Genomic DNA, 26960 nt, shown 5'->3' with positions numbered 1-26960 from the left:
GATCTTGAATGTTTAGCCCAGACATGGGCAAACTACGGCCCTTTGGGTGTGACCAAATTATATTAAAATAGGTAAGGGTAAACCCTTGTTCAAAAATGTTTTGCTGTGTTTATTTAACTGAAATTTGATAAATTAATTATTAATTTAATTAATGCATTTGGAAAACAATTTGTAAAATGAGCCTTGCATATTCATTCTTTGCTATATGTTACAGGCCAAATCTCTAATGTCATAAATATATATATACATGCACATATATATCCTGGCCCGGCCCCTCTGTTAAATTTTAGAAACTATTGTGGCCCGTGTGACAATAAGTTTTCCCACCCCTAGTTTAGCCAGTAGTTTTGTAGTTTCTGAATATGTGTTTATGGGCCATGTTATTGATTGTAAAATTGATATTGACAAATATCAGAAACTGTATTGGCTCAAAAAAAAGGACCATTTCTATTTTTCACTCACCTGGAGGTTGGTGTATAGATTCCCTACTTGTATGCTGCTCTTGTGCCTTTTGCCATTGTTTAACATGATTGGTGGTTGTGGTATTATATTGGGCAACTAACGCAAAGAAGCATTGAGTTACCTCATAGAATGATTTTTGAAATGTCTTTTCTGGATAGTAATTGTGAATTCCCTAACCATCACATTCCACATGTTTTGGGAATTGTTTCATTTGATGTATTATTATTATTATTATTATTATTATTATTATTATTATTATTGCATAAATGTTATAAAGTAAAATTTGTTCTTTCGTTGAGTACATGTGGACTAGAGCACATGTGACGGACAGTGAATGTCTCCAGCCTTCACAGCCGTTCTATAGGAGGTGACTCAAGAAATTCCAACTCTCAAACACAGCAAAGTAAAAGCAGGACATCAGGCATTTGAAATTTCCCCACTGTGGAACTAATAAAGGCATATCTTATCTTATAAAACAGACTTCCATGTCTAATCTTGATTAGTAGAATATAATTGGAAAAGCATATGTTATAATTATTTAATGATAAAAAATGTTCCCTTTACATTTAAAGAATCAGTTACAACCATGTACAGTCATTACAAATTGAGAATCTTGAACAAATTATAAAGACTTATAGTTTAGAAAATTTTTTGCTTTCAGGTTTGCCATAAGTTGGCTTGTTCTCAGGGTACTGCTGTATATTATTTCACCATACAGCATAATGATTAATTGTAATGTAAGAGAAAGATATGTGGGATGTTATCCTTGAAGTAAAGTAGGACCTAAAACAGGACAACCAGGATTCAACATGTCATTCTTCATGTGTTGTGCAGGCGTCTTGTTGCAGGCTGAGCAGTGGTGAGGTGAGGGAGGCCATGTGGCTGCAGTCCACTGTTTTGTGGTTCATTGATGGAGACAGAGCAGACCACTGGAGGTCAGCACCAACATGTGTGTAGTCCAAGGCCCGGACCCTCACCCCTCTCTTTTCCCTCTTTCCTCTCTCTCTCCTCTCTCTCTCCTCTCTACTCTCTACTCTCTACTCTCTCCTCTCTCCTCTCTCCTCTCTCCTCTCTACTCTCTACTCTCTACTCTCTACTCTCTACTCTCTACTCTCTCCTCTCTCCTCTCTCCTCTCTCCTCTCTCCTCTCTCCTCTCTCCTCTCTCCTCTCTCCTCTCTCCTCTCTACTCTCTACTCTCTACTCTCTACTCTCTACTCTCTCCCTCCAAGGCTGAGTGAGAGGGAGGACTAGAGCAGATTAAGTGGAAAAACTACATACATCATATTTGTGATAATAATTATGTTAATAAACATGTAAGAGATAGATAGATAGATAGATAGATAGATAGATAGATAGATAGATAGATAGATAGATAGATAGATAGATAGATAGATAGATAGATAGATAGATAGATAGATAGATAGATAGATAGATAGATAGATAGATAGATAGATAGATAGATAGATAGATAGATAGATAGATAGATAGATAGATAGTACTTCACTAGTTTTGAGGGAGGAAGAGGTCGGGACAATTGTGACTAGCAGAGTGAAATAAATATCCTGGTTTAAATGGATATCAGGGAAAAGGTGCGGTGAGGAGTGTTTAGAATGTACTGACTTGAGATGTGACCCTGTTCCGTTAACATCACTGATAAAAAATGCATTTTTTAAACTGAGATTCGATTACTCTCAGTGATAGCTGAGTAAAACTAGGAAAATGTTTTACTTTATGACTTAAACCTTATGCAGTGTGTTTCTCCACCTTATTACATCATAGATTCATTTGCATATCAGACAGGCAAGTGGAATCACGCCATCTGAAGTTTAAACTAACATCTGAATTCTGAAGCAATGGTTCATGACGAGTGCAAACTTTTACCTTGAAATATGCCGTTATGTTTGTTTTGTTACTGTGTTATAAAGTATTTCTCTTCACTGAGACAGTTCTACAGTTCTGACTTCAGCATTACTTTAGTGAGTTTGCATTGTTGAGTATTTGTAACTGTTCCAGCAGATGGTGGTGAAGGTGTCCATGTTCAGTTCTGCTGTGAACAGCTTGAGGCACTGCAGGGACCAGGTGGGGCTGTAAAAAATTTAGCATCAGTAAAATGCCACTCACTGACCCAGCCATACAGAGTCAAGTACAGCCACTAGTACTACTGCGATTGCAATAGTGGTGTTAGTTATCATTCAATTCAGTATGCTTAAGTGTGTGTTAAATGTATTAATTAATGTATATTAACAAATTGGGGAACATATTGGTGTGTGATATTCTGATAATGGATAGTTCCAAGGTGTACTTTTAGGCTGTTCTGTGGTGTACTTTTAGAGCCAGTCCAAAGCACAAATAAATATTACAAGCTGCCCATTTGGAAATGATAATGTGATTTATGCTAAAAAAAAGATCAATATTTTGCTGCTGAATATTAGCTCTAATCTAAAAAAGATGTTTAGAAATTAAAAGGTGAAGTAATGAAAGGCTCAGATGTGTCTGGCAGATTGACTGGACTCATAAACAAAGATTTAACCATAAAAGGAAATGAGACAATCTCATTAAATGTTTGGAGGCTTGTGTCAGGCATCAGCAGCTAACTCTTACGCCAACTTTAATCCATCTTAAAGCTATATGTCTATTTCCAAAAGGAAAAAAAGCACTTGGCTGATTGATGTTTAGATTCATTTGCATCAAGCCTAGCAGAAATGGCTGTGTAAATTTACTGTATGGTAATGCTGTATTGACCAAACCAAACAATTTTAATAATAAAAAGCTCACATATTATTCTCAAAGGTTGATGCAGGTGAAAGTATCTCATTGTTGGAAGGTCTTTGCGTAAACACACAGAACAGTTGTCATAGCACTTCTGTAATGATCCAATCAGATTAAAATGGCGTCTGAACTGAAGCCAAATGCTGTCTTCCAAAGGTTTTTAAAGTGAGTGATGAGGCCTCATTACAAGCCACAAATCACAGTGTCAGCTCAACCTGCCATCCATCCGCACGCTCTGGGCGGGAGGGGACTCTCTTTGAACCTATGACGGGAAGATTTGTTGGTGTTTTTATTTCTCTACAACAGGTAAAATTCTCCAGCTAAGTTATACTCCTGACTTTTGACCAGGGCTAGCTCAAGACCTGGAGATGGGTCCCTAGGCACTCACTGCTCTTGACAGGTTACCTCAACGACATTGAAAGATGGGGCAAATGCAGAGGACGATTTTCTCTAAAGGGACAATAAAGGGTACATTCACCGTCTATGATATTCCAGTGGATGAGGCCTTCTAATCCCAAAGTCACTTTACAACTTTGCAATATTCGAATTTTATTTAAATTAAGTGCAGTCAATGTACTGTACGCCCAAGCTGGTATTCCCATTGTGGCTTGTAGAGATCTGTATTAGATGGAGTGCACCATTGTGAAACAACTTCTGTGATAATGAGCCTCATTCTTGGCTTTTTTGTTGCTGCGAAGAACAAAATGAATCAGGAGCAGAGGAAACCCTTATCGCTGGTGAACTTTGGTGTTCATAGCTGTGACGCTATAGCTATAGATGTGACTTTAGTGGCAGAATGACACAATTGAGCGCTTTGTCACTCAGGCTCACTGGATTAAAATACTATAGCACTATAAGATCGTTGGCAGCAGATGAAATTCCACAAATTATTACCAAGATGTCATAAGATCTATGTTGTAAAGCTGAATTTTGCCTATGACTACTTAGATTAGTCCTTATTAAACCAGCAAGCATTGCTTTAAGTCTAACTGTAATTGTATTGCATAAAAGATTGAGGCCATTAAACATCCCCTGGTGGCCAACTGTGGGCTTACACTGTGCTGCACTCTGATCTCACAGCAACAGCAGCTCAATTCTTTGTTGAGTTTGCACATTCTCCCAGTGCCAGAGTGGACTTACGTTGGACTTACGTTACACCCCACTATCCCCAACACACACAAATGTAATAGGCTATTCCTCCATGTTGGCACTGCCCAAGCTCTGAAGATGGGACCATGGGTGCTGCACACTGGTCACCCACAGCTCCTGACTGCAGCACTGATTGAAATTTAGTATTTACCTTATGGGGACACTAACCCCTTCACTTATATATACCTAATATATTAGGTCTGCACCCTAGCTCCTTCTCTCCTTCTCCTTGGGCCTATTTTTAGCCTTGGCTGAATAAAATGTTCACTGTGTTGTGGTCTGTTGCTTCAGTAGCTGATCATTTCTCAATATCTGCCTCCACCGCCGTAATGAGAGAAATTTGTGGAAAGACTGAGCAGTTAAACTTTGTGGACTTGGCAGTGACTTGGACCAAATCTGTGTTGGGAGAAAAAAGGGACATTGTTAAGAATGGAGGTGACTCAACCCCTAAACATGAGCTGGAAACACACAAACTGCCATTTTGAAGCAATCACTATTCTTCTACATGACAATGGAAGTTCTAATTTAACTTGGTTCATGACATAATTTTGCATGAATTAATTTTATTAAGACCGAGTATAATGGCAACAAAAAAGTCTAAAGTCACCTCCTTTTGGCTATTAAGATAGATATTATCCATCCCCATCTTATCCTACACCACCTCCTGACCTGCTGTACCATTTGAGCACATATATTTTGCCACTAATATTGCATAACGCAGTTACAGCTTAACCTTGCAGGCATAGTTAAATATATCCAGTAAGGAGCCCTGGACTGGAAAGATTCTGAAGCAAAATCAATTGACTCCAACTTTCTGGCTGATTCTCCACTACAACATAAATGGCCAAGGTTTTTACTAAATATGGTGAAATAACCTTGTATGTTTTGGCATTGTCACATTTACTTGGCATAAAAATTAATTCCAATGTTGTGCTGTATACGGTGTTAAAAAGGGTTCGTTTCTCAATTGTTAAGATAACCGTAAGCTGGACCCAGCATAAGCTTTAAGGAACATGAGTCAGCTCGAAGATGAGAAGGCCAATCAGGGTTTTCTATTTGAATAAGGAATTGCCTGGCAGCATTTGAAAGTTCATAACAGAGAGATTAAAAGTTGAGCTTCATGAGTAACTAAGGTGTCCAAACTATGGCCCGAGGGCAAATGCGGCCCTCAGACCAATTTTTATTGGCCCACAGGCCTTCTCCTGAACTTTTTTTCTAAGTTTAGTTTTTAAGTAATTCTATCACTATAAATTTGCCTTGTGAAACAGACCTGAAAGTAATGTTTCAAGCCTTTTTATGCTATGCCGGCTCTGTCCAAACTCTGTGGCCCTCCGCTTTGAATATGTTTTAAGACGTGGTCCTCGGTGAAAAATGTTTGGACACCCCTAAAGAACAATGAAAGACAATTAAGGATTTCACTATTTTTTGTCGTGGTCTCAATAATCCTAAATCAAATTTTATGATTATCCGAAAACCACCAATAAAAATGAGGTGGGCACATCATCATTACCTGTGGTCCACATACTGTTTGCTGAGTGACTGTGGTATGTTTTGCAGGCCGTCTGTATGCCATGCAGACAGGGATGAAGCTGGACAGTAAAACCCCTGAGTGCAGACAGTTCCTGGTGAAGCTCATGGACCAGCTGGAGACGGTGAGTCATAGTTCTGTCCTTCTGTCACATTCACCGCCTCTGTGTTTGAGGCCAGCGCTCCAATACCCTCTATGCAAGAAAGCACACTGGCTTTCAGCCACATGAGGAATAGTAGTTCAAGATATTTGACATGTTTGAAGACAATGAAGACAATGAAGTTCATTCATTCAAGAAAGACAAAAATACTTACTCACAATTACCGTAGTTGAACGGCTAATTATATATATATATATATATATATATATATATATATATATATATATATATATATATATATATATATATATATATATATATATATATATATATATATATATATATATATATATATAATTAAATATAAATAAATATAAATAAATATAAATAAATATAAATAAATATAAATAAATATAAATAAAGAATAACATTTATTTTGGCATCTCGTTAGTGCGGTCACTTTAAGCCTGTGTGCACATGAATGGCTCTTTTCTTCCCTGACACACAGTGGAGCTCTAACATTAGCCTGTGCACAGCAGTGACCAGGCTGTGTGGACCTTGACATTACCTAGATCACAGTTCTGGTCTGGTCCTGAGTCTGCAGGAGGTTGCTCTGAGGTTTTCTATTGGAATCCTGACCTTAGCCAAAGGGGTCAGTGCAACCACGGGCATCTCTCCACAAGTTTAAACAAGCACAGCCGCAACCAGAGACCAAGACAAACAATTCTACTACTGTACATTACATGTTTCAAAGTAGTTCTAACAGTTTGGTTTACAGGTTTCGTTCTACCAATTTGGTTTACTATGATTCAAGAGAGAAATTGTACTTTATTTTAGAGAGTAGGCCTAAAGTCAGGTAGGAGAGTAGGTCTGTTGTGACTATAGATACATAGTCGTAGTGTAATTGGAAGTATCTCTCTTGTCTTGAGATAATACCACCCGACTGATAAGTCACTAGAGTGAGACAAAGGTGTTAATGCAGTGTATATATATGATAAGGGAGGAGGGTCATGCAAGATCCTCATTGACAATAAGAATGTGTTCTCAAATCACCTGGTAAAATATCAAATGTATACATATTTAAAGAATGCTGGAAAAAAAAAAAAAAAACTTTGATACCTAATGTTGTCAGCTTTTTATTCTTTTGCAGTATCACTTTTCAACTATCCTCATTCTGACACTGTCTTGTGATTTGATCTGAAGTTCTAAGAGTCTTATAGATTGTCAGACATATCCTCCAGGTGTCCACTGCCCCCTGTGGCGCCTCCCATTGGCGGGTAGGTCTATGTCCAGGGAGGCAGACTTCATTTGTCGCTCAGAGCTAATTAGTGGCTCTGGGTGTGGACACAAAGGACACGGCACAGGGCCTGTCCCTCTGGGCTTGTTTTACTGAGACTCCCGGGACGTTCATTAAAGTCCACTCAGGATGTGTCTCTCCACGGGAAACACATCCGCTGCTTTGAAACAGGCGCCGTGTCTTTTCTGTACACAGACAGTTAATGGCTCCTTAAAGGACAGGAGATGGCCTCATGGAAGACCCTTTTTTGTCTTGATATTTGAACATGAACTTAAAGTATGAATCTGAGTATGCCTCAAAAAAAGCAGAATATAATGTATAAAAATTCTAAAAATCCTTGTCTGCAATCATCAGTTCAGAAAGAGACAAAATGTTCAGCATTTCAACTAAATATCATTATCATCATATCGTTATCATCATCATCATCATCATCATCATCATCATCTATCATCATTAGATCATCAAGTATCATTTCTTACCCAGCAATACTTTACCAACATGGGCATATTAAGAAATAAATACATTCATTCGAAGATGCATACAACTGTTCGGGTGGAGGATCCACCACCTGCTTGAGATGTGATTGCTTTGCCTGGAATGTTTCACAGTATAGCCCTACCTCCATGGAGACAAGCAATTGGCACCTCAAGGCCAAGTTACAGTTGATATCTGTGAAGAGACAACCCTGCATACACCTGCAATTGAATAAATGCAGTATGGATAAGCTGTTGTCATTCTGAGAAACATTCCATGCAAAGCAATCTCCATGGAGACAAGCAGGTGGCATAGCCTCGGGCTGAAAGGTGCACCTTACAATTTTGGTAAAAGCTCCTGATTTGTGCTCCGTCCATTAGCATTGCATCGGAGCATCACTTGAATCCAATCAGGCTCTTCCCACATGAGTAAAGAAGTTAGGGAACCCAGACAGCGAACCCATGTGTTCTTGAGCTCTTCAGCTTCAGAAGATTGTTCCACTTGTTAATGCCTCCCAGCAATACACTCTCTCAGGACCTGCTCCGGCCCTGTTCCCCATTGGCCAAAGTCGATGTGTCCGCTCCATGTTGGACTCATTAAGGCTTCGTCGTCATTGCGAATCTCTCTGGATACGACCTTTACGGGGACGCTATGGAAAATCACATGCTTTTAATCACTTTCATATGGGACAGACCAGGAGAGAAACAACAAGGACTGCTAAAAACATGAGTGGCATAGGTACACTGGCTAGACATACAAGAACCCATTGGATTTTAAAAAACAAAGATTTTTAATTACTTTTTCTTTCAAGAAACATGATATTAACTCAAATTTAGCGCAATGTTGCAATAGTGTGCAGCCTAATGCCCCAGTGCTCCAATGACCAAAACTTGAATTTTTTTTTTCCATGTAGCAAGGCTTATCTCAGGTTGGTAAATCTGCATGTCGCTAAAAAAAAAAAAAAACTATTCTAAAAGCCACATGGATTGACAACTATTCTCTTTCATATTAATTTCATTCACTCATTCAGTTCCAAGTGTTTCTTATGAAGACTGGAGGGAAAACTTTGGGATGGAAATTGCAATCTTCCCAACGCTTAGTCACGCTTTGTGCTTTGAAAAGATTTGTGAAAAGATTGTGGTCTCAGAAAATGTCTTCAACCTGCTTCTTTCAATTGCAGGTGAGTTTCTAACAATGATCTATTTCGCACTATGTTTTTTCTCCCAAGTTTCTTTTCTATCCAGTCATTATTTTGCAAACAACCAGGTGCAGTTGTATTGTGAGCCTTTGTGAGTCATGCAGTTGAGAACGTGTCCCTTCATTTCACATGGATTTTTTTTCCTCAAAATAGGACAACCCCAATTTGTCCTTTTAGCTTCAAACATTTTGTAGGATATTCAGTTTCAAAGTTCAGGACCAATGTATAAGGAATGAGAAGCTTGTTTCAGACTAATTTACTCCATATCAGATACACCTATAGATGGTATTTCCGTAATGGCTAAACGTATCCACTGGCGAACGTATAGTGTGAGATAAGCTGTCACATATAGAGTTAAGAGGTAAGTGCCTTAAACTCAAAGCCAAGTATATTGTTAGCAGAGACCTACCTATGGCCCTGTGGGGGCTTAATGTCTCTCCCCCTTCTTCATCCTCATTCACACTGCACAGGTCTTTCCTCTCCAGTGATGCATATGGGCTGAAGTGGTTCGTCATTTTGTTAGGCTCCCATGTAGATGTTTCATGCTTGTGTAGTCCAGACCAGCGATATTGGACACTGGTATATTTTATTTATACAATGCAGTTCTGTAGTTACTGGAAGGAAATAAATACAAGTTAAATAACATAATTGAGTTAGCTTAGCTTTTAGCTGAAATGAGTGCTAGTTTCAGTCTTTGGCTTTGAGTATTTGCCGATATGAATCAATACCATTGTAAAGTATCAATAATGAAAAAGCTGGATCCTTTGTCTAGACCAGGATCTCCAAAAGGGTCACTGCGTTCCATTAAGGTTAAGTCAAATGCAGAGAACTCATTTTTCATGGACAGAAGTGACATTTCAGAGAACCAACAACCAATTATTACTCATTAGTTTTTAGGAAACTGTTTTTGTTTTTATTTTTTTCATTGTTTTCTTTACTGCAGCAGCATCAGTGAAACACTATTCCATAGATATTTTATCACTGACCTTTACATGTATTTGGTGCATTCTAATTCAATGCAAAAAATGTCAGATTCCTTTATTCCCACAAGGCTTGTTCATCCTCTTCCTGAAATGTGCCTTTAAAGTTGGCCAACAGTGTGTCCATTCAGTGTCCACCTGATCTGTTTCTTTAGTACATTTAGCAGAAACCCAACACGGCTCTGGCCACAGTCACGGAAAGATCCAGCACCTGAGGTTAAGTTAAGAACATACAATGGCATTTTATGCAGTGAAGAGAACAGGTGAAGAAAAAGTGTTGAATTATCTTTTGACCCCAAGCGAGAGTTTTTCTAATCTAAAAAAAAACAACAAAATGTCAGCTGGCTTTAATGTATTTTCGCCCACTGTTAGAGAGAGAGTGCTGGACTTTTGAGGCCAAGAACAGAGCCAACTAAATTATACACCCATCTGCCATAATACTAGCTTATAACCTCATGAATTGGTCATACTTTTCTCAAACTTTATCAACTCAATCTGAATCAAGATTTTTTTTTAACTGATATTGAATATTGAAGTCAGATTTTGTTAGCTCGTGTTAAAGGCAAGCCCGAGGGATCCTTATTTTAAGTGAGCCATGGCAAGTCAAAGTGTGTACTGACTTGACTGAAACTAGCTGTACCTTATTTTTACAGTCTTAAAAATGTGAAAAACAGAATCAGTTCAGTTTAAACAGTTTATAGCAGAACAGCATTATTTCACTCTTTCTGAACACTTTCCTGGCATCCTAATTATTCAACACGACCAGTTATAAGCGTTTTACACAACTTTCAGGGACCAGAGTGGAGTTTTATCATCACGGTAATGCTTACAAAAATTATCACACTAACAGCACACTTCTTGGTTCTAGTTGGCTGTAGTTCCTGTCCATTTAAAATTTGATGCAGACAGCAGACAGTGGTATATCATTTTGACTCTAAGAGCTTCTTTTCCAATATATCTGTGCTGTCTGGCCCTAAACAAATTTGAATAAATGAATAAAAATCAGGCACAGGCACTTTTTTAATGCAGCATACATCACATGGTGGCAGTTTGACATTTTGGGCACCTATTACATTTAGATCTTTTTAGTACACGTTGTGCGAGTGCAACTTGTTTTTGGAAACTTGTACTTTTGAGTTTTTGTGTGCAACTGTCCACAGTGACACAAGAGTTTATCTCATTTTGCACCGTAGTACTTTTTAAATGTTAATGATCTGTTAAAGTTAAATTGGCTTACATTACAAGCTATTTCAGCTATGAAGGAATTTTGTCTCCTCTTTATATGTAAAATAAGCCTACACTATAAAATATGTCTTGTGTTTTTTTGTTTTTTTTTGCAGATGAAAAAGGAGTTGAAGAATGAAGAGTCCATAACTCAGGAGGTGGTGGGGAATGCTCACATCGAAAACTATGCCTTAAAGATGTTTCTGTATGCCGACAATGAAGACCGAGCCGGGCGCTTCCATAAGTAAGAAACTTTGAGTTAATATGCAACTAAAACCAAAATGGAGCTATTACGAATTATGGATTTGTACAATTTGGATAAAGCCAGAAATTCATATGCACTTTCACAGAATTCATGACAAAGTTAAAAATAGTTTTCTAGTTACCCAAATAAATCTAAATCTTTGAGGGTATTTTTATTTTATTTTATTTTATTTTTTACACAGTTTGGCACTATCTGTACTTCACACTACACACTATGCAATGAATTACAGATGTCATGATACTAACATTTCAAACTTAATATTAATATTAAAAAATGAATACATACATAAATCTTTAATCTTTAGACCTACCATGTGGTCTTATTTTAGTTCTGTTACAGACCGAGACCATTGTTGGCAAGATCCAAGTAGTTTTATTTTCAGAATGCATTTCTGCTCAATCTAGTATTTGGTCTCTTTCTATACTTGTTTTAGTATTGATTTATATTAGAATAAAATCGTCTGTTTTGATTATACTTACCAGCTTACCTCACAAACATACAAATGGCCCATCGCCTTCATCCGGGTGTCTTCTGTTTCTTAGCGACAGTGTTGACTCATGGAACAAATGTTGGCTATAGTTCCTGGCCATTTTCTGAAGGTTTACAGTGACTCACAAAGCACGCTTCACATCCATTCTCATTCACTGAAGAGTCTAATGGGCACTTGAGAAAGGAGTACACGGAAGTATCTATTTTGAAGCCTCCAGTAAACAACTTTCAAGGTTTTTTTGTCATTGTGAAAGTTGGCATCATCTGAATGAACAATAATCAAAGGTAGAAGAAGAAGGTCATCATTAGCTATGGGTCTCACAACATAATCCCACAAGAAAAAAAAAGAGACATGTCATTATGCACACTACAAGGTTAACCTTAGTTCAGTTTGCAAGTAAGTTTTAGTTTTATCTATAGTTCCGCTCTTTGTTCCCCATCATCCATATTTATCCCAGAAAAATACATTCACTATTTTCTCACTATTCCCTTTGAACAATGTCCGGTATTTTCATTTGATCACAATTTTGATCACACAGTATGTTATGTAATCCACATTTTAATGCCGCTGTTCAGTATTATGGGAGTGGTTTGCTGCTCTTGTGGCTACATGGCTGACACACTGTGCAGTTTTTGAAACTTTTTGATTTTTTAGCTCAGTTTTTAACATCATATCTTGTGATTTTAACCAGTTAAGAAGTGAAGAATGTGTAGTTCAAGGAATACAAGTAAGGGACTGTTGGATTGTGTGAAATGAAATGTTTTGGGTTTTTTTTGTATCCATGGAGAAAAGCTAGCTATGTACCTCTGTGATACTTTCTACACCAAATCTGGCAGCAAATGCGACAGAAGACCTTTCAGAGGAAACACTTTGACACCTGCCAGAGGAAATACTTCGAGTGAATGGCCCGTCATCACCAACCAAAACAACAGCTATGGACCTTTGAGATGATACACATTTTTTTTTACCCCAAATGTGGTTAAAGACCTTCCAGAGGAGATGCCAACTGGAACAGTCAAGCAAAGTCAGCCAAGATGGTGGCACCATCGATGTTTGCAGCAGCCTCTAACAACACCATTTTTTTTTTTTTTTTTTTTTTTTTTTTAGTGCAGCACTTTGATTCTTCACCATGTCTACAGCCAAAGCTGGCCTACAAAAACACTGCCACCAGTACCCAACAGCTTCCTGCCAACACCAGTTAAATCAGAGACTTTGATTGGACTCTATATTACGTTTACTACAACTTCTGTTGCACTGCAGTGTGGTGGCTGTGTGAAACACAATTTTGTTTTTATGTAACATAAAAATGACAAATGAACGAATGAAATGAATCTAATCTAAAACAATAATAATAATAATAATATAACTAAACAAAAAGGTAAAGTAATTGCCATCACTTCATATAATAAACTCCTCACCTAATGTAGTATTAGTGCAATAGTGCCTTTGACCTCCTGTTGACTGGTCCTGGTAGCAGTAAAAACAGGAAGAGCCGTTTCCACATGTATGTTAAACCTGGGGTGTTGAGTTTGTCAATGGGCCCAGGTGACATAAGCAGGCACAGTTTGTTTGTTTTTGAGAGTAAACATGGCGTCATCCACCACTGGTTACAAGCGAGGTGTTCTGGAGGCAGCTAGGAGGAGCGCCCAGAGTTTGAAGGAAAACAACACTAGAGCATAATGAGGAACAGGGGTCAGAGCTCAGCACACACCTTGTTAAAACAGATTTACAAACTGAGGCTGGGGAGGTAGGGAGGAGGAGAACATACATGGGCACAAGCTATAGGGGAAAGTTTATGGATGTTTATTTCATCTTTTTTACTTCTGTGCAATAAAACGTTGAGAAAAATGCCATCATGGTGCGTTTGGTGTTCTCACCTCACAGTTGTGGTTCAAAGCTCATTTACTGTTTTCTTTTTCTCGCTTTGTGAAGTCTAGTCTTCTCTATGGGCTGAAAGTACTCAGGGTCCACCATGAACCTACAGTATATGTGCACAATGTCTGTTACAGAAGTAGTTCTCACAGATTAGGATGAGACTAAATGGCAAAAAAATATTGTTTTGCTGTTGATTAGTAAAACAATAATAATTTGGGCCTTAAAATGTTGTCATTGTTATAAAAAATGCCATGTTAGGACGGTATTTTTCATCAAATCACATAATTTATTTTGCCACTCATGTTAATTAAAATGTCTAAGTCATATTATATAAAGCTTTGATTATTTCAGTAATCTGTTATATCTGAGCCTTACTCAAAGGTCACCCCGAACTACAGGGGTATCCACTGCTCTTTGTACAACACATGCTGGCAAACACATGCACTCATCTCACTGTTACATGAAGACTGTTTATTAAAAAGGGGGTTCCTGCTCCAGCTTGGACTTCCCGGTACCTTGTTAAGGTTGTAATTGGGCAGTGGGAATATGGAGAACATGAATGGATCGTTGTGGCTGTTGGGCCTCTGTGAGTTACAGGAAGTGTCTGATTCCAGTGCAGTTTCCCATAAACATCCTCGGAGTGCATGCTGAGGACCGAGGACCACAGCACAGGCCTGTCCAGGAGCCCAGAGAGGGACAGAGTGGGATTAGGAAAACCATTGTGGCTTGGCTTCACTTACTGGAGTGAATTACTGACCATCATCTGAATATAATTTTCTTTACTTTATGCTCAACTCTGAACATCAGGTTTAATCGTGTTAATAGTGATAATAACAGATCTGTTGTCGACCAAAACATTTATTAGATGACTATGTATTTGAGGTATTTTAAATGAAATATCCACAACAGCACAATAGAGAAGGCATGTAATGAGTAATGTTGATCTGCCATTTTACAGATGAATCATTGTTTACTAGTTTACACAAAATAAATGCTTAACACAATTATTCAAACTGGAAAAAACTGGCATCAGGAATTGTCATTTTACTAAAACTGTTTTTTTTTCTTTTTTAGCACGCAAAGTTTTTGAAAAAATTCAAACCCATATTCTTCTATCTGCAGGTGTCAATAGTAAAATGTCTACTAGGATAAATCGACCTTTTATAGTTAGGTAGTAGTCATCTATATCATCTGTATCGGAACTAAATCTGATATTTTCATATTGGGGCAACACTACCAGATACTTAAAACTCATATTGTAATGAGCTATTTCTTGTGATGCAGTGAGTTCTTGTGTCTCTTCACTAATAGAAATGATCAGGAGCAAAATTTGTGAATGTACCTTTTGGATATTTCATGGCAAAGTACAATGTTAGGGTCTATACGTCTAACGTTAAGGAGAATAGAAGAAACTGTCTCTTGTTCCCCATCTGGCAGTTTGACATCATCGTATTTTTAAATCTCACAATACTGAACAAAACTGTAGTGAAAATATTGAAAATGTAGTGTTAGTACAGTTCCACAACAGCCAAGAAGTCAAAGCAATATGTCTCAAAATAACCCACCTGACGTATTCTGTCTCTTTTTAAATAGCTTTGCCTTTACTTACTCTCATTATAAACATCTGCCCTGTGACCCTTCTTTAGCCCACTTTTGTTGGCACATTTTCCGTGTTAAAAGTGACTAACTGTTACAAATCACAGATGCAAAAAAAGCCTGATTTTGTTTGTGAAAACGACTGACAGAAAACACAAACGGATGCGTCATTTTGGCTGTTAATTACACATCCCTGCTCCTGTCTGTAATTAGCACAGTTTCCTCCATGGCTGGCTTTAGCTGGTGGGCTGCGGCTGCTCCTATCCCGGCCTCGTTAAGCTTTAAGACTGATGAATATTCACCACAAGCTCCCAACGCTAATGAGCCAAAACCAAGCACTTTATTACAGTGGGCTGAAGGGAGAGAAACACGCAACTTTGTGTATTTATCTGCTAGAAGTTTGCCAGAAAATAAATGACCATTTTTCAGTCGATATATTTAAATGGCTGCCGTTACTTCTCATTATAGTCATTGTACTCTGTTGTTTTGTTACAGATTGAGCAAATGTGCACTGAAGTATGGAGCCATAATTAGAAACCAACAGCCATAATTCTTTGGGTGAAGTAACAATGCACATTAAAGCCCCTAAAGTGGGAGGTATTTTCAGCGCGACTAAAAGTGTTACATCTATGCAAAGTTCCTCTGTTTGGGCCAAAAATCATTTTCACGCATAATAACAGTCCATTAAATCCCTCAGTCACTCTTCAGTGAGAGAAAACACCACCTCGCTTGTGTTCATAGGGACAATGGCTCAAAGTGAATCTTTAAACTTGAATTATGTTCCTTCATCTCACTCCTATTGAGCAATCCAACAATACACATTTAACTGTGATGTGCATGTAGTTTTAAGAGTTTTACCTTCTAAGTCGGAGAATTAATGACAAATTTTGCACAAAAGGCAGCATTGTAAATTTACTTGTGTTGCCAAAAAGATTCTGGTCTCGATGAAAACCTGTCCCTGAGCAGGAACCAAAGGTGTAGACCCATGTCCCTAGTTCCTAAGTGAACATGCATCAAAGAGGGATTGGTACTAAAAACAAGTACCAGAGAAAAAGGTTCCTACTGTGTGAAAACCTCTATAATACTGGGAAGATCCTATATATTTTGGTGGACTTTTGTTGGCAAAATAAGTTATCGGTCAACTAAAGACCTGCCTTGTTCATTAGTTGACTAAAAGGGGAAATGGCAGGGCGGTGGGGAAAAATGTCTAAAAAGTACTCCCATGTATCTGACCAAAACTGCTCACACAAGAATATGACAGGTGTTTACATACAATACATACAATACAATACATACAATCATGTATACCCAAAAGTACAAGTGAACATCACCTTCACACGTAAAAAGAATTCAACCCAAAACTCCTGCTAACTCATACCTCGCGTTTTCCTTTCTTCAGCTGTTCTGTATAAATCCTATAATTCTAATAGTTGATTGTCAGCTGATCAATGGTGTCTATGATTTGTCGACTAAAGGCCTACGGTGACAAGCCCTCATTTTTTCAGTTGTAACTATTACTATTGTTGCTGCCACTATTACTTCTACTATTAAAGCTATTCAAACTAAGAGCTTTTGAGTATGTGCTGTGTCTGGTTGTATTGCAATGTCTTGATACCCAAGGATTCAAATAAGTCAGTGCTTAAAATCTCATGTTTGAGGGTGATGTACAATGACGGCCTAATTTGCACTGCATGACTTCTGCCTGTGACAAGAAACACCTGTAATGTTGAACTGCTAATCAACTGTGAGATCTGCTAATTGGCAGGTGTACACTTACTGATGATTAGAAATTGGCCTCTCCCAACGAGAAAATCATGCTGTTTAGGAAACTATAGAGTGTTGAATATGGGCAAATGTAATTGTATTAGATTAGCCCTCATGGGTAATTTATTTTGAACTCTAAACCTTCTATTGGGTTATATTATTCCCTATTTAAATTACTATATTAATAGCATTAACTCTTCTCATTTGAGTTTTGTATGGTATAAAAAGTGTTCTTGACCTTGTGCTTATGTGTGTTTTTGCAGGAATATGATCAAGTCGTTCTACACGGCGAGTCTGCTGTTTGATGTCTTAGTTGTGTTCGGGGAGCTATCAGAAGAGGTAGGTGCAACAAAATAAAGCCATCAAGCTAAATGCAAAATAGTGAAATTAAATGGTACAAAATATTTTTCCCATAATGACTTAGATGTTTAATGAATGCCCCAATGCTCCAAATGTGTTGAAACTTCAAAGTCCTCTATTAAGCTTGAGTTTGGGATGGGAGTAACTCAGCTAGCTCAGGTAGTTTGTCCACTGATCCGAAGGTTGGCGGTTCGAGTCCCATTCTTGACATATACATCATCGGTCAAATCCACTGACCCAAAGGTTTGCAGTGAGATTCCATCTTCCACAGATTAATACTGTAGATGTGTCCTTGGTCGAGACACGTAACCCACTTCGCCCCAGTATCTGTGTGTCCTTGTGTATGATTGTACATGTGAATAGGTGAGTGGGGCCTTGATGTAAAGTGCTTTAAGTACTTTGGTGGAAGGTGGAAAAACGCTATATAAAAAATTTGACCATTTACCAGTTTAAACATTAGTAGCCTTACTCTTTATTTTCTTAAACTATTATAATGCATGTCTAATAATAATAATAATAAAAGTAGTTGCATCAAACTTTCTAAGCTGCTTAGTGGAAGCAATTTGTTTAAAGAACCATAAAACATTTTTTGAAACACAGAATAGCTGGGTGAGTTATAACGTGCTGACGCATATCAAGCTTTTCTGAAACCTGAAATGAAACAAAACACAACTCCAAATATGATTTTGATGATACCACATTATAATATTGAGCTATAAAAAGTAAAGTTTGCATAATGATGTGATGTGGAATTAATTTGATTTGAATCCAGATCAAGATTCACTTATTGTTATTCTTATTGTTAATAATAAACTTGGGTCTTTTTGCGTGAGACATCCACAGTCAATCTTCTGTCAGTAAAAACACGTGTCTTGGAGTTCAGACTATAAAAGAACACATTTCAACTCTTTTTTAAATAATAATTATGTATTGTTAAGTATTGTTTATGTTGAGGAAATTACTTGAAAGCCATTGTATTTGTTTTAAATGAATGACAAAATGAATCTAATCGCACAGAGATCGATCAATATAAGAGGGGAGAAAAAGTGTTTTGTCGTAATACAATGCATAAACATAATACTAAAGAAAATGCTAAACATACTTTTAATTTTCTGCCAAGACCCTGCTGGATGTTTAATTTTAGGCCACACTCATTTTACATTCATTCTGACATCCTCCTCAATGAGCTGCAGCCTGTGCCTGTAGTCCTTCCGTTTGATGTGTGACAGACAGCAGATCCATGTCAGACTTGTTCCTAATCGTCGGGACCATTACCCCATCAACGCCACGTTTGTATGAGAGCGAATGTTTAGTGTCTCGCTGAAGCCTGACTGAGGGAGCAGGCAGGGGGAGCGGACAGGGGAAGTGGACAGGGGGAGTGGACAGGGACAGCTCTGGTTACAAGTGCTAAAAAGAGGTTTTCAACATGTTTGGTGGGATAGAGAGGGACAGAGAGGGGGGACCTGGCACTGGAGTTGGTCTCTGCGGAGTACAAGCTTTCCCTTCAATGTAAAGAGTGCGTGGGTTAGAGGTCCAGAGATTGTACTTACTGTTAGACGTATAGACCCAAACTACTTCAGACCTGTGCCAAGCTTGTACTTAGTCAATGTAGAATTAGCCTTTCAAGTTGGTCCAAAATAGTACCACTCATGTCCCTTAAACTGTGTCCATTAGATGCACAAAGACTTTTGTGAAAGTGACTGTTTATTCTGCAGGTTTCATTTCATTCACGCATGTTTGAGCTAATGGAGTATTCTTTGGCGCTGAGTATCTGGGGTCTTTAAATAGTCTGTTTTAAAACCCCACCTTACATTCTTAAAAAAAATGTAAGTCAGATAATATTTGAGTTGGCTGTTTTTAGTTGCGTTTATTGCACTGAAAAACATGTGTACTTACTCTGAGTGGGCTTACGTCTTTGCAAATCTGACTCTTACTTGGCTTGTTGTTCCTTTGGCTATAATATTCCATAGTTTGGCATAAAACCATAGTTGCTACTCCCTTCTAGTTTACCCCAACTTACCCATATGACATTTACAATAACACAAGAATTAATTCATGAATTAAATAATGTAATTCTAAAGGGAAAACATTTTGTTTACAGGAAGCTTTTAATAGATGTAAAAGCTCAGTTTATGTCCTTGTTATGAATGTGACAGATTTTGATTCCAAGGTTTCCCATTCAAACCCATGACACTGCCCCTCATTCGATACATGATATAAGAGTAAACAACAATAACCGCTGTGTGCAGGCCTCGACCCCTTTGTTCCTGCATCATCATTCAATCACTTAACCTCTGAAAACATTCAATCAAACTTGACAAAGGCAGACCTTATGTAGTGTTTAGAGTTCTGGTTTTGTTTATTTCCATGGTTGAAATCTTAGGACTTGGAAAGTAAAATGCTAATATTCACGATACAGGCAAGGCTAGTTTATTTGTATAGCACAATTCGTACACAAAGTAATTCAAAATACTTTACAAAATAAGAAGGACATTAAAATCACACAAATCAAAACATAAATAATCACAAATAATCATCGTAAAATTAACATTAAAACAGAAGAGTGCAGAATAAAAAACCTTTCAGTCATATGCACAGCTCATTTTTATGGAAGCCCGTTTCCCCCATGGAAAAAAAAAAAAAAAAGCCCCACAGGAAGTCGAAATTTAGAGTTTTAAACTCGTAATTATTAGTTATAAACTCGTAATTAGGAGTTTTAAACTCGTAGTTATGAGTTTAAAACTCAGAATTAGGACTTTTAAAACTCCTAATTATGAATTTTAAACTCATAATTAGGAGTTTTAAAGTCTTAATTGAGCTTGTAGCCAGTGTGCACATTGCACCTGAGTGTACAGAGCAGAAGAGACAGGAGGAGGACTGTTGTGTTTATCACCTACGTACTTTTATAAATGAATAAATTAAGCTCCAGTAAAGTTTCTGGCGTCTTGAACAAATCAGTGGGCCCTGAGTGCTGTTCTGACCACTGTTTTGTGCCGTGAGCACTTTTCTGACCACTCATGAGCTGTGCTCTGGGTCTGTGAGCGCTCATCCTCCTGGTCTGAGCAGAGTGCTAGTTTGGTCACAACCCCTGCTGGTTTATTGAGGATATTATTAAAATACCAAATTAATTTAATCAAAATTGATAAGGTTCACATTTTGTAAATGTTACATTCCCAAAATTACGAGTTTTAAACTCATAATTAGTAGTTTTAAAACTCCTAATTACCAGTATTAAACTCATAATTAGTAGTTTTAAAACTCCTAATTACGAGTGTTGATCTCCTCCCAATTATGAGTTTTAAACTCGTAATTAGGAGTTTTAAAACTTCCTGTGGGGCTTTTTTTTTTCCATGGCAGAAACAGGCTTCCATACATTTTAGACCTGTCTGTCTGGATAATTTTAAAATGCAGATCTTTATTATAATATTTCAAGTGTAATCAATAAGGTGTTCAATGTAATCAATAAGGTAAACTGACTTTTGCCTCCCATCTGAAACAATGACATCACATTCTAGCATCTCAAAACAACTACTAGATGTGGAGCTAGGCTTGGTCAGGACTACCTTATCTGAGGGATTTTGCCTATTCTAACACAGGGAGGACATTTTCCACTTCACGGAGATCTAACCAGCAATCTTTTTATTCTGAAGGGCATGAGTACTAACCATTCTCCCACTGGGCTCCCCTTACAACAGAAATGAAATGATCAATTTTGCAACAAATTCAAAACCTTCAGCAGGAAAAACAGTTTAAAATCCAATAGTTCTTACTTCCTGTAGCGCGTGCCCAGTTTGTTGTTCAGTATTTTCCTAAAACACATCCACACTCACTGTTGTTGGTGTCAAATCGATTTGTCTTGTTGTGAAATCTCTCCACAGTGTCCCTCGCCCCTGTGCTGTTTTGCAGTGGTGTCATTAGAGCAGTATTTTCCACTCTAATATCACAGCAGTGTTGTTTTCTGAGATTAGCGTAGCCACCTTTACCCACTTGGCTCCACAAACATTCAGCTCTGTGCAAGGCAGGACTGGCCCATTGTTATAGGTTACACTGTCGGGACTTATCTGTTCAGAGCAGGGCATTCTCAATTCAGGCTTATCTGAACCAGCTCTTGTGTTCATCTCTCTGCAGCCCACATTCAGCCACACACACTTCAATCGAATGCTCTCTCTACAACTAATATTCTGTTAACCCTTTAAACAAACAAGTGAAAATGCCATTAGAGGATGAATAATTCAGCTTGTGTGAGACGCTAATATATCTCACAGATTTCTATTGACTACAGTGACAAAGGACATTCTTATGAAGAGGTTGACTAATTCTATTTTAATGCCATTTTTGGAGGTAAATCTTGTCTACTTCCATAATTTAAGGTTAAGGTGAACTCTGTACAATTTGAGCCATCCTTCAGTGCCTCTGGTGTACCCTGCAGGATTAGTGTACTCTTAAGCTACTCTTTTATCTGAACCGGATCTTGTTGGAAAAAAAAAAAAAAAAGTAAAAATAGTAGAGAGGTTGCCCAAACTGACACTGTGTTCCAGAAGCATCAAATTATATGTTAAAAATAGAAGTCAGATGTGCTAACAATAATAAGCAACGGAAACCTTTTAAGTCATTAATTTTAACACCGTCATGCCGTATTAATGGTTATGTAATGAAAGCTTTTCCTCCATTCTCCCCTCTCCTGTACCAGAACATCCAGCACAGGAAGTATGCGCGCTGGAAGGCTACATACATTCACAACTGCCTCAAGAACGGAGAGACGCCGCAGTCCGGGCCCATCGGCATGGAGGACGATGAGGAAGCAGGTGGGTGCCGCTGATACGGCACAACACACACTAAATACAAATAACCATGTAAGCCAGAGCCGTGATCCAAAACCAAACAAAACGCTGTGCTCTTTAGAGAACAGAGGCAAGCTCCAGTGGATGGACAGGTTTGGTGTGGATAGAGCTGTAATTATATGAATTTAGGGAGAGTATTTTGTCTAATGTAGCTATAAAGGTTCAAAAGTGCCAGTGTGGCCTTTTGCTAGACCCGAGCCTTGATTTGTAGATGTTTGGGTCATGAGTTTAAAATTCCTTTTGATATTAAGGAAAAACTGTAGAATAGCATGGAATTTGGAAAAAAAACCAAAACAAAACCTTCAAATATATTCTTAAATATCTTCATGTGGTCTTATAATAGTTCTGATATAGATTAAGACAATTGAGAACTACTCAGAGCGGGTCAACTTTGTCCTATTTATGTGATATGTTTTCTGTAAATATCTAGTTTCAATACAAATTCAGCACTAATCGTATCTATAAACCCTAGTAGATGCACCGAGGTCTGAGATCTGTTATCATATAGAAGTTATGCAGAATTAATTTACCAGCTGTCTTACCTGAAGGATGGACTGCTAGACAAAGAAGCTGATCTGGAAAAAATCCAATTGGGCAAAAAGCCAATTTTCTGAAACATTTTCAGTAAAATTTTGTTGATATAGTCACAAATTAGAAAGGATGTAACAAAGCAGACTTTAAATGACAACAGCTGTGACTGGACGGTATCCAAACAGATTTGGAAGGATTAGGTGATGCTAAAACTGTGATCAATGACTGGATCGCAGCTTGTTCAGATGTGCAGCTCATGTGGGGTGTTCCCAGTTTTCAAAGTTCAGAGTCTATCAAACGTAGTCCAAGAAACAAACAAAGGTGAACCAGGGGATCAATGTGGGACGAGGGACAGATGACTTGCATATCTGGTCCCATGCAACAGAAGCATAACAAAATACACATTGTAGTATTTTGTTGCCTAGTTGCATAATGTCCATATTGTTTTGTCATCTATGCTCTGCAAGCCTCTGCAAATGTATTGTGTGCCAAAGCTTGCGTGTGAGATCAAACTGATTATAATCTAATTGTTGTGTTCCCTCATACTTTAAATCCGGCCTGTATTAGCTCTCCAGTGTGTGACCTTTGCTTCTCTCCCAGCTTTCACTATATAACATAACCTTTAGTCAGTGCAGGGTTTGGGAAAACACCACTGAAGTCCAGGGAGGGTGGCCACATTCAGAAGGAGCAGAAATGACTCTTAAAGTTCAATGTGTTCAGAGGATTAGATGGTGATAAAGTACAAGCCTTCTGTTTGGAGGTCCACCAGGCTTTTGGGTCCAGAATTTCACATTTTTTTCTGATCGGGAAGATTTCAACATGTCCAAATGGTGCTGGTTTGGCTCAAATTGCCACATGTTGGTGCAATATGGCATTTCCAACTATGCCTGGGTGATTTAAAATTGAATTGGGGTCTAATTCTGTGACCATATGTCTGTTTGACAGATTATCATAACATGAGTCAGTGATTTTCTGTTAAATGCAGCTTTGTGCTCACTTTTCCTCATCCATTTTTCTTTTTGGTCAGCCTCTGTAAGATTTATTTAGCCAATGACAGTGATGTGTGAACTCTCAGAAGCAGATGGCTTTAGTTACCCCTCGATAAAGGATAAAAAGATAGTAACTGAATTAATTATGATCAAATCAAAATTGTGATCTCAGCCCAAAAAAGTTGTTGTTTTTTTGTTTTGTTTTTTTGTGGTTTTGCTTTTTGTTTGTTTTGGGTTTTTTTTTTTTTTTCGTTTGTTTTGTTTTGTATATCGCCCACCTCCATCTCCAAGTTTCCAGTTTCTAGCATTCATCATTCTACTTCAAGCGATCAGTGTCACATTGTGGTTTTATAGAACTGTGAGACTCTTTTGACCTGGATTTTACAAAAAATCCTATGTTTTAAACAAATTTGTGCACTTTTAAGACCTTGAAAACAGCTGGAGAAAACCCACATTTCAAATATTACATGAGATGCTTTCATACATAATCCATTGACATCTTAATTCTTGACAATACAATGAAAAAATACAAATCCTCAAATGCTCCAAACAGTTACTTTGAATGATTTATGATATACTTGCAGAGCTGTAAGACTTCCAGATCTCAAATCAGATTATGACCTACACAATCCTGATGTTGTTGGCTTTGACCATCTGGACTCATTTTAGGATTTCAGCTCCAGTTTTGCTGATTGCGTCAGGGCTCTCGAGGGAACGCTCTGAGCAATGCTTTCTGACAACTTCACCTTCGGACATGCGCTCTGGTCCCAAAGGGAGAAATCTACACGTATTTTTCATGTCGAGGAACTGTTGTCGAGCGAATGTTTTAATGGAGAAAGGCCAGCTGGAGGGATCCGCCCACACGATACCCTGAAATGTGGGCGTGTGTGTGTTTGACCCAGACTTTAACATGACATCAGTCTAAAGTCAATACCGAGATGCTTCACTCTTCACTCTTCCATTAACACACTTTTATAATAAGATGGACAACTGCATGTGATTTCCAAGACCTGTGTTTTCCAAGTATACACACACTTCTATGTTGGGAAAAATACAAAAAGATTAGCAGAGTAAACACCGTAAATACCTTTTTTTTTTTTCATTAAAGGCACACTTAAACTTTTCTGGTGGAGGTTACGTCACCTGCGTGTCTCCATGGAGACAAACGGGTGACACTACCAGCCCATTACAGGTCAGCTTTGTGGAATGGCAACCCCAATCATAGTAAGCGTCATATTTTTCAAGGTATTTTGGAGCTATGAAAACTCTTGTGATGAACAACATAGATGGATTAAGTTTAATGCCAGATAATGGAACATTTCAGGCAAACCAATAACATTTTCAAGTAGGCGATGTACTCTCTCCATCTCAAAAATGTTACCCAGTACACCTTTAAATTTCTAACCCATCAATATTAATTAACTTACCTAAAACTATTGTTAGGAAGAGCATACTTTAATCTTTGTCTTTGAACAAGATACTTTTCCTTCTCCACTCTCATAGTGCATCTTTAACGACCTCGAGCGATATAACCTGATGTCAAAACACATTGGTAACATTTTACATTTTTTTCAGTCCCTTAGTCCCTTTTTGTCTCACACACATTCACACTTTTTCCCCACGGGTTTGTTCAAGCTGCCCCTCCCAGAATGCACTTGGGGCTCCCAGTCTGTTAGAGATGATGATGATGATGGCCTATTCCCACCAAAGCACAGAGCCCCCCAGTGTGCAGTGAAGTCATCTCCAGCACGTGCTTTTTGGAGGTTTCTGCGGCTAAAAGAATGTCTACATTTCAGCAGCTGTGCAGTGGGGCAAATGGGAGCTCAGTGTCTGTCATTAGATTGTTCAGTTTCATGTTTGAACAAAAGTGACAAAACAGATTTCCTTCAGATTTTATCATTTTGGATTGATTTGCTTTTCATCAAAATCTCAGCGGTATTTTTGTATTGAAAGGTGTCGAGATGGTTGTTAAAAGTAATAGGTTTGCCTGAGTCTCAGTGCAACAATGGGAGCATTTTCAATCACTGTTCTATCTTTGAACAGATCGGATTTCTGCCCACCCTTGTGGGCCATGGTAGCCCAGTCTATTGTTTATTTTATCCATCCCTTCACGATTAAGTGTTTTACTGAGCTAATACACATTTTTGAGTCATTGTTTATATAATTTCAATTATCATATTTGTCAAATGTGTTGTTCTTGTTAGCTGGCGTCATTGATATGTTGGATAGCAGCAAAACATGTCCTCAGAGGAGTGCAATTTCATTTTTTATTAATTCTTTTTCAGTTTTGAGGTTCTAGATAATGAATTGTATAATAATAGGTTTAGCAAAAAATAGTGTTCAAGTACCAGTATTCAAAACCAGGTACTGTTTAGGTACTTGTTTAAGTACCCTGCCCTAGTGAAGGAAATAGGCAGCCACATTTCTGTCAGTTAGCCTTAGGGCAGCTATAGCTACAGAAGTGAATGAACAATGAGTTGCATTAGTCATAATGTTTTCATAGTTTACCATTCTGAAAGTGGTTGGGTATTAATGAAACCTATTGCTTTCAGTCACCACTAGGTATACAATAGGCACATTTAGTAGTTTGATTCAAGCCATGCAGCTGCTTTGTTAATGGAACAGTTTTATAAACTTCACTTCTTCACTTGTTCTACACACAGCTAATCAAAGCCAAGCAGCTAAACAATGGTCTTTCTGTATTTGCACCACAGTATCAAATGGGTGCCATAGCTCCCCCCAGAGCTCCATTAACCTGCATAGACCTCTCATTTCCTAAACTCCTGCTGTTTCTTGAGGTTTCGGTCATTTCAGAATCAGCATGGTATTATCATGTGGCGTGGACATTGAAGATATGTATAACACAGGAGGTATGACCTAGTTGTTGTGAAATGAGCTGTATAACTTTACAAGGCTTTACATTAAAATATTCCATCACAGCAATTTTGGCCCTGCTTTTTGTGAGTTAGAAGGTGCAAAACTGGAGAGTGTAGAGATAAGTAAGATATTATGTTATTGTGATGGCTAGATGGGTTAGAAAATGCAGGACAGTGTCTTGGGATAGGAC

At 38.0% G+C, this 26960-nt stretch overlaps 1 protein-coding gene across 1 annotated transcript in view; it reads left to right on the top strand.

The window, feature by feature from the left end:
- Positions 1-26960, top strand: part of vta1 (vesicle (multivesicular body) trafficking 1) — a 55245-nt gene that overhangs the window by 6724 nt on the left and 21561 nt on the right. Inside the window, exons 2-5 of the mRNA XM_033991144.2 lie at positions 5939-6033; positions 11299-11426; positions 17436-17511; positions 22223-22337. Coding sequence (XP_033847035.1) covers positions 5939-6033; positions 11299-11426; positions 17436-17511; positions 22223-22337 — 414 coding nt within the window. The remainder of the gene's footprint in view (positions 1-5938; positions 6034-11298; positions 11427-17435; positions 17512-22222; positions 22338-26960) is intronic.

This window comes from Periophthalmus magnuspinnatus, chromosome 24 (genome assembly GCF_009829125.3).
Source record: "Periophthalmus magnuspinnatus isolate fPerMag1 chromosome 24, fPerMag1.2.pri, whole genome shotgun sequence".
NCBI classification, from domain to species: domain Eukaryota; kingdom Metazoa; phylum Chordata; class Actinopteri; order Gobiiformes; family Gobiidae; genus Periophthalmus; species Periophthalmus magnuspinnatus.
Note: the sequence above shows the minus strand (reverse complement) of the source record. Positions and strands in the feature narration are given on the sequence as shown.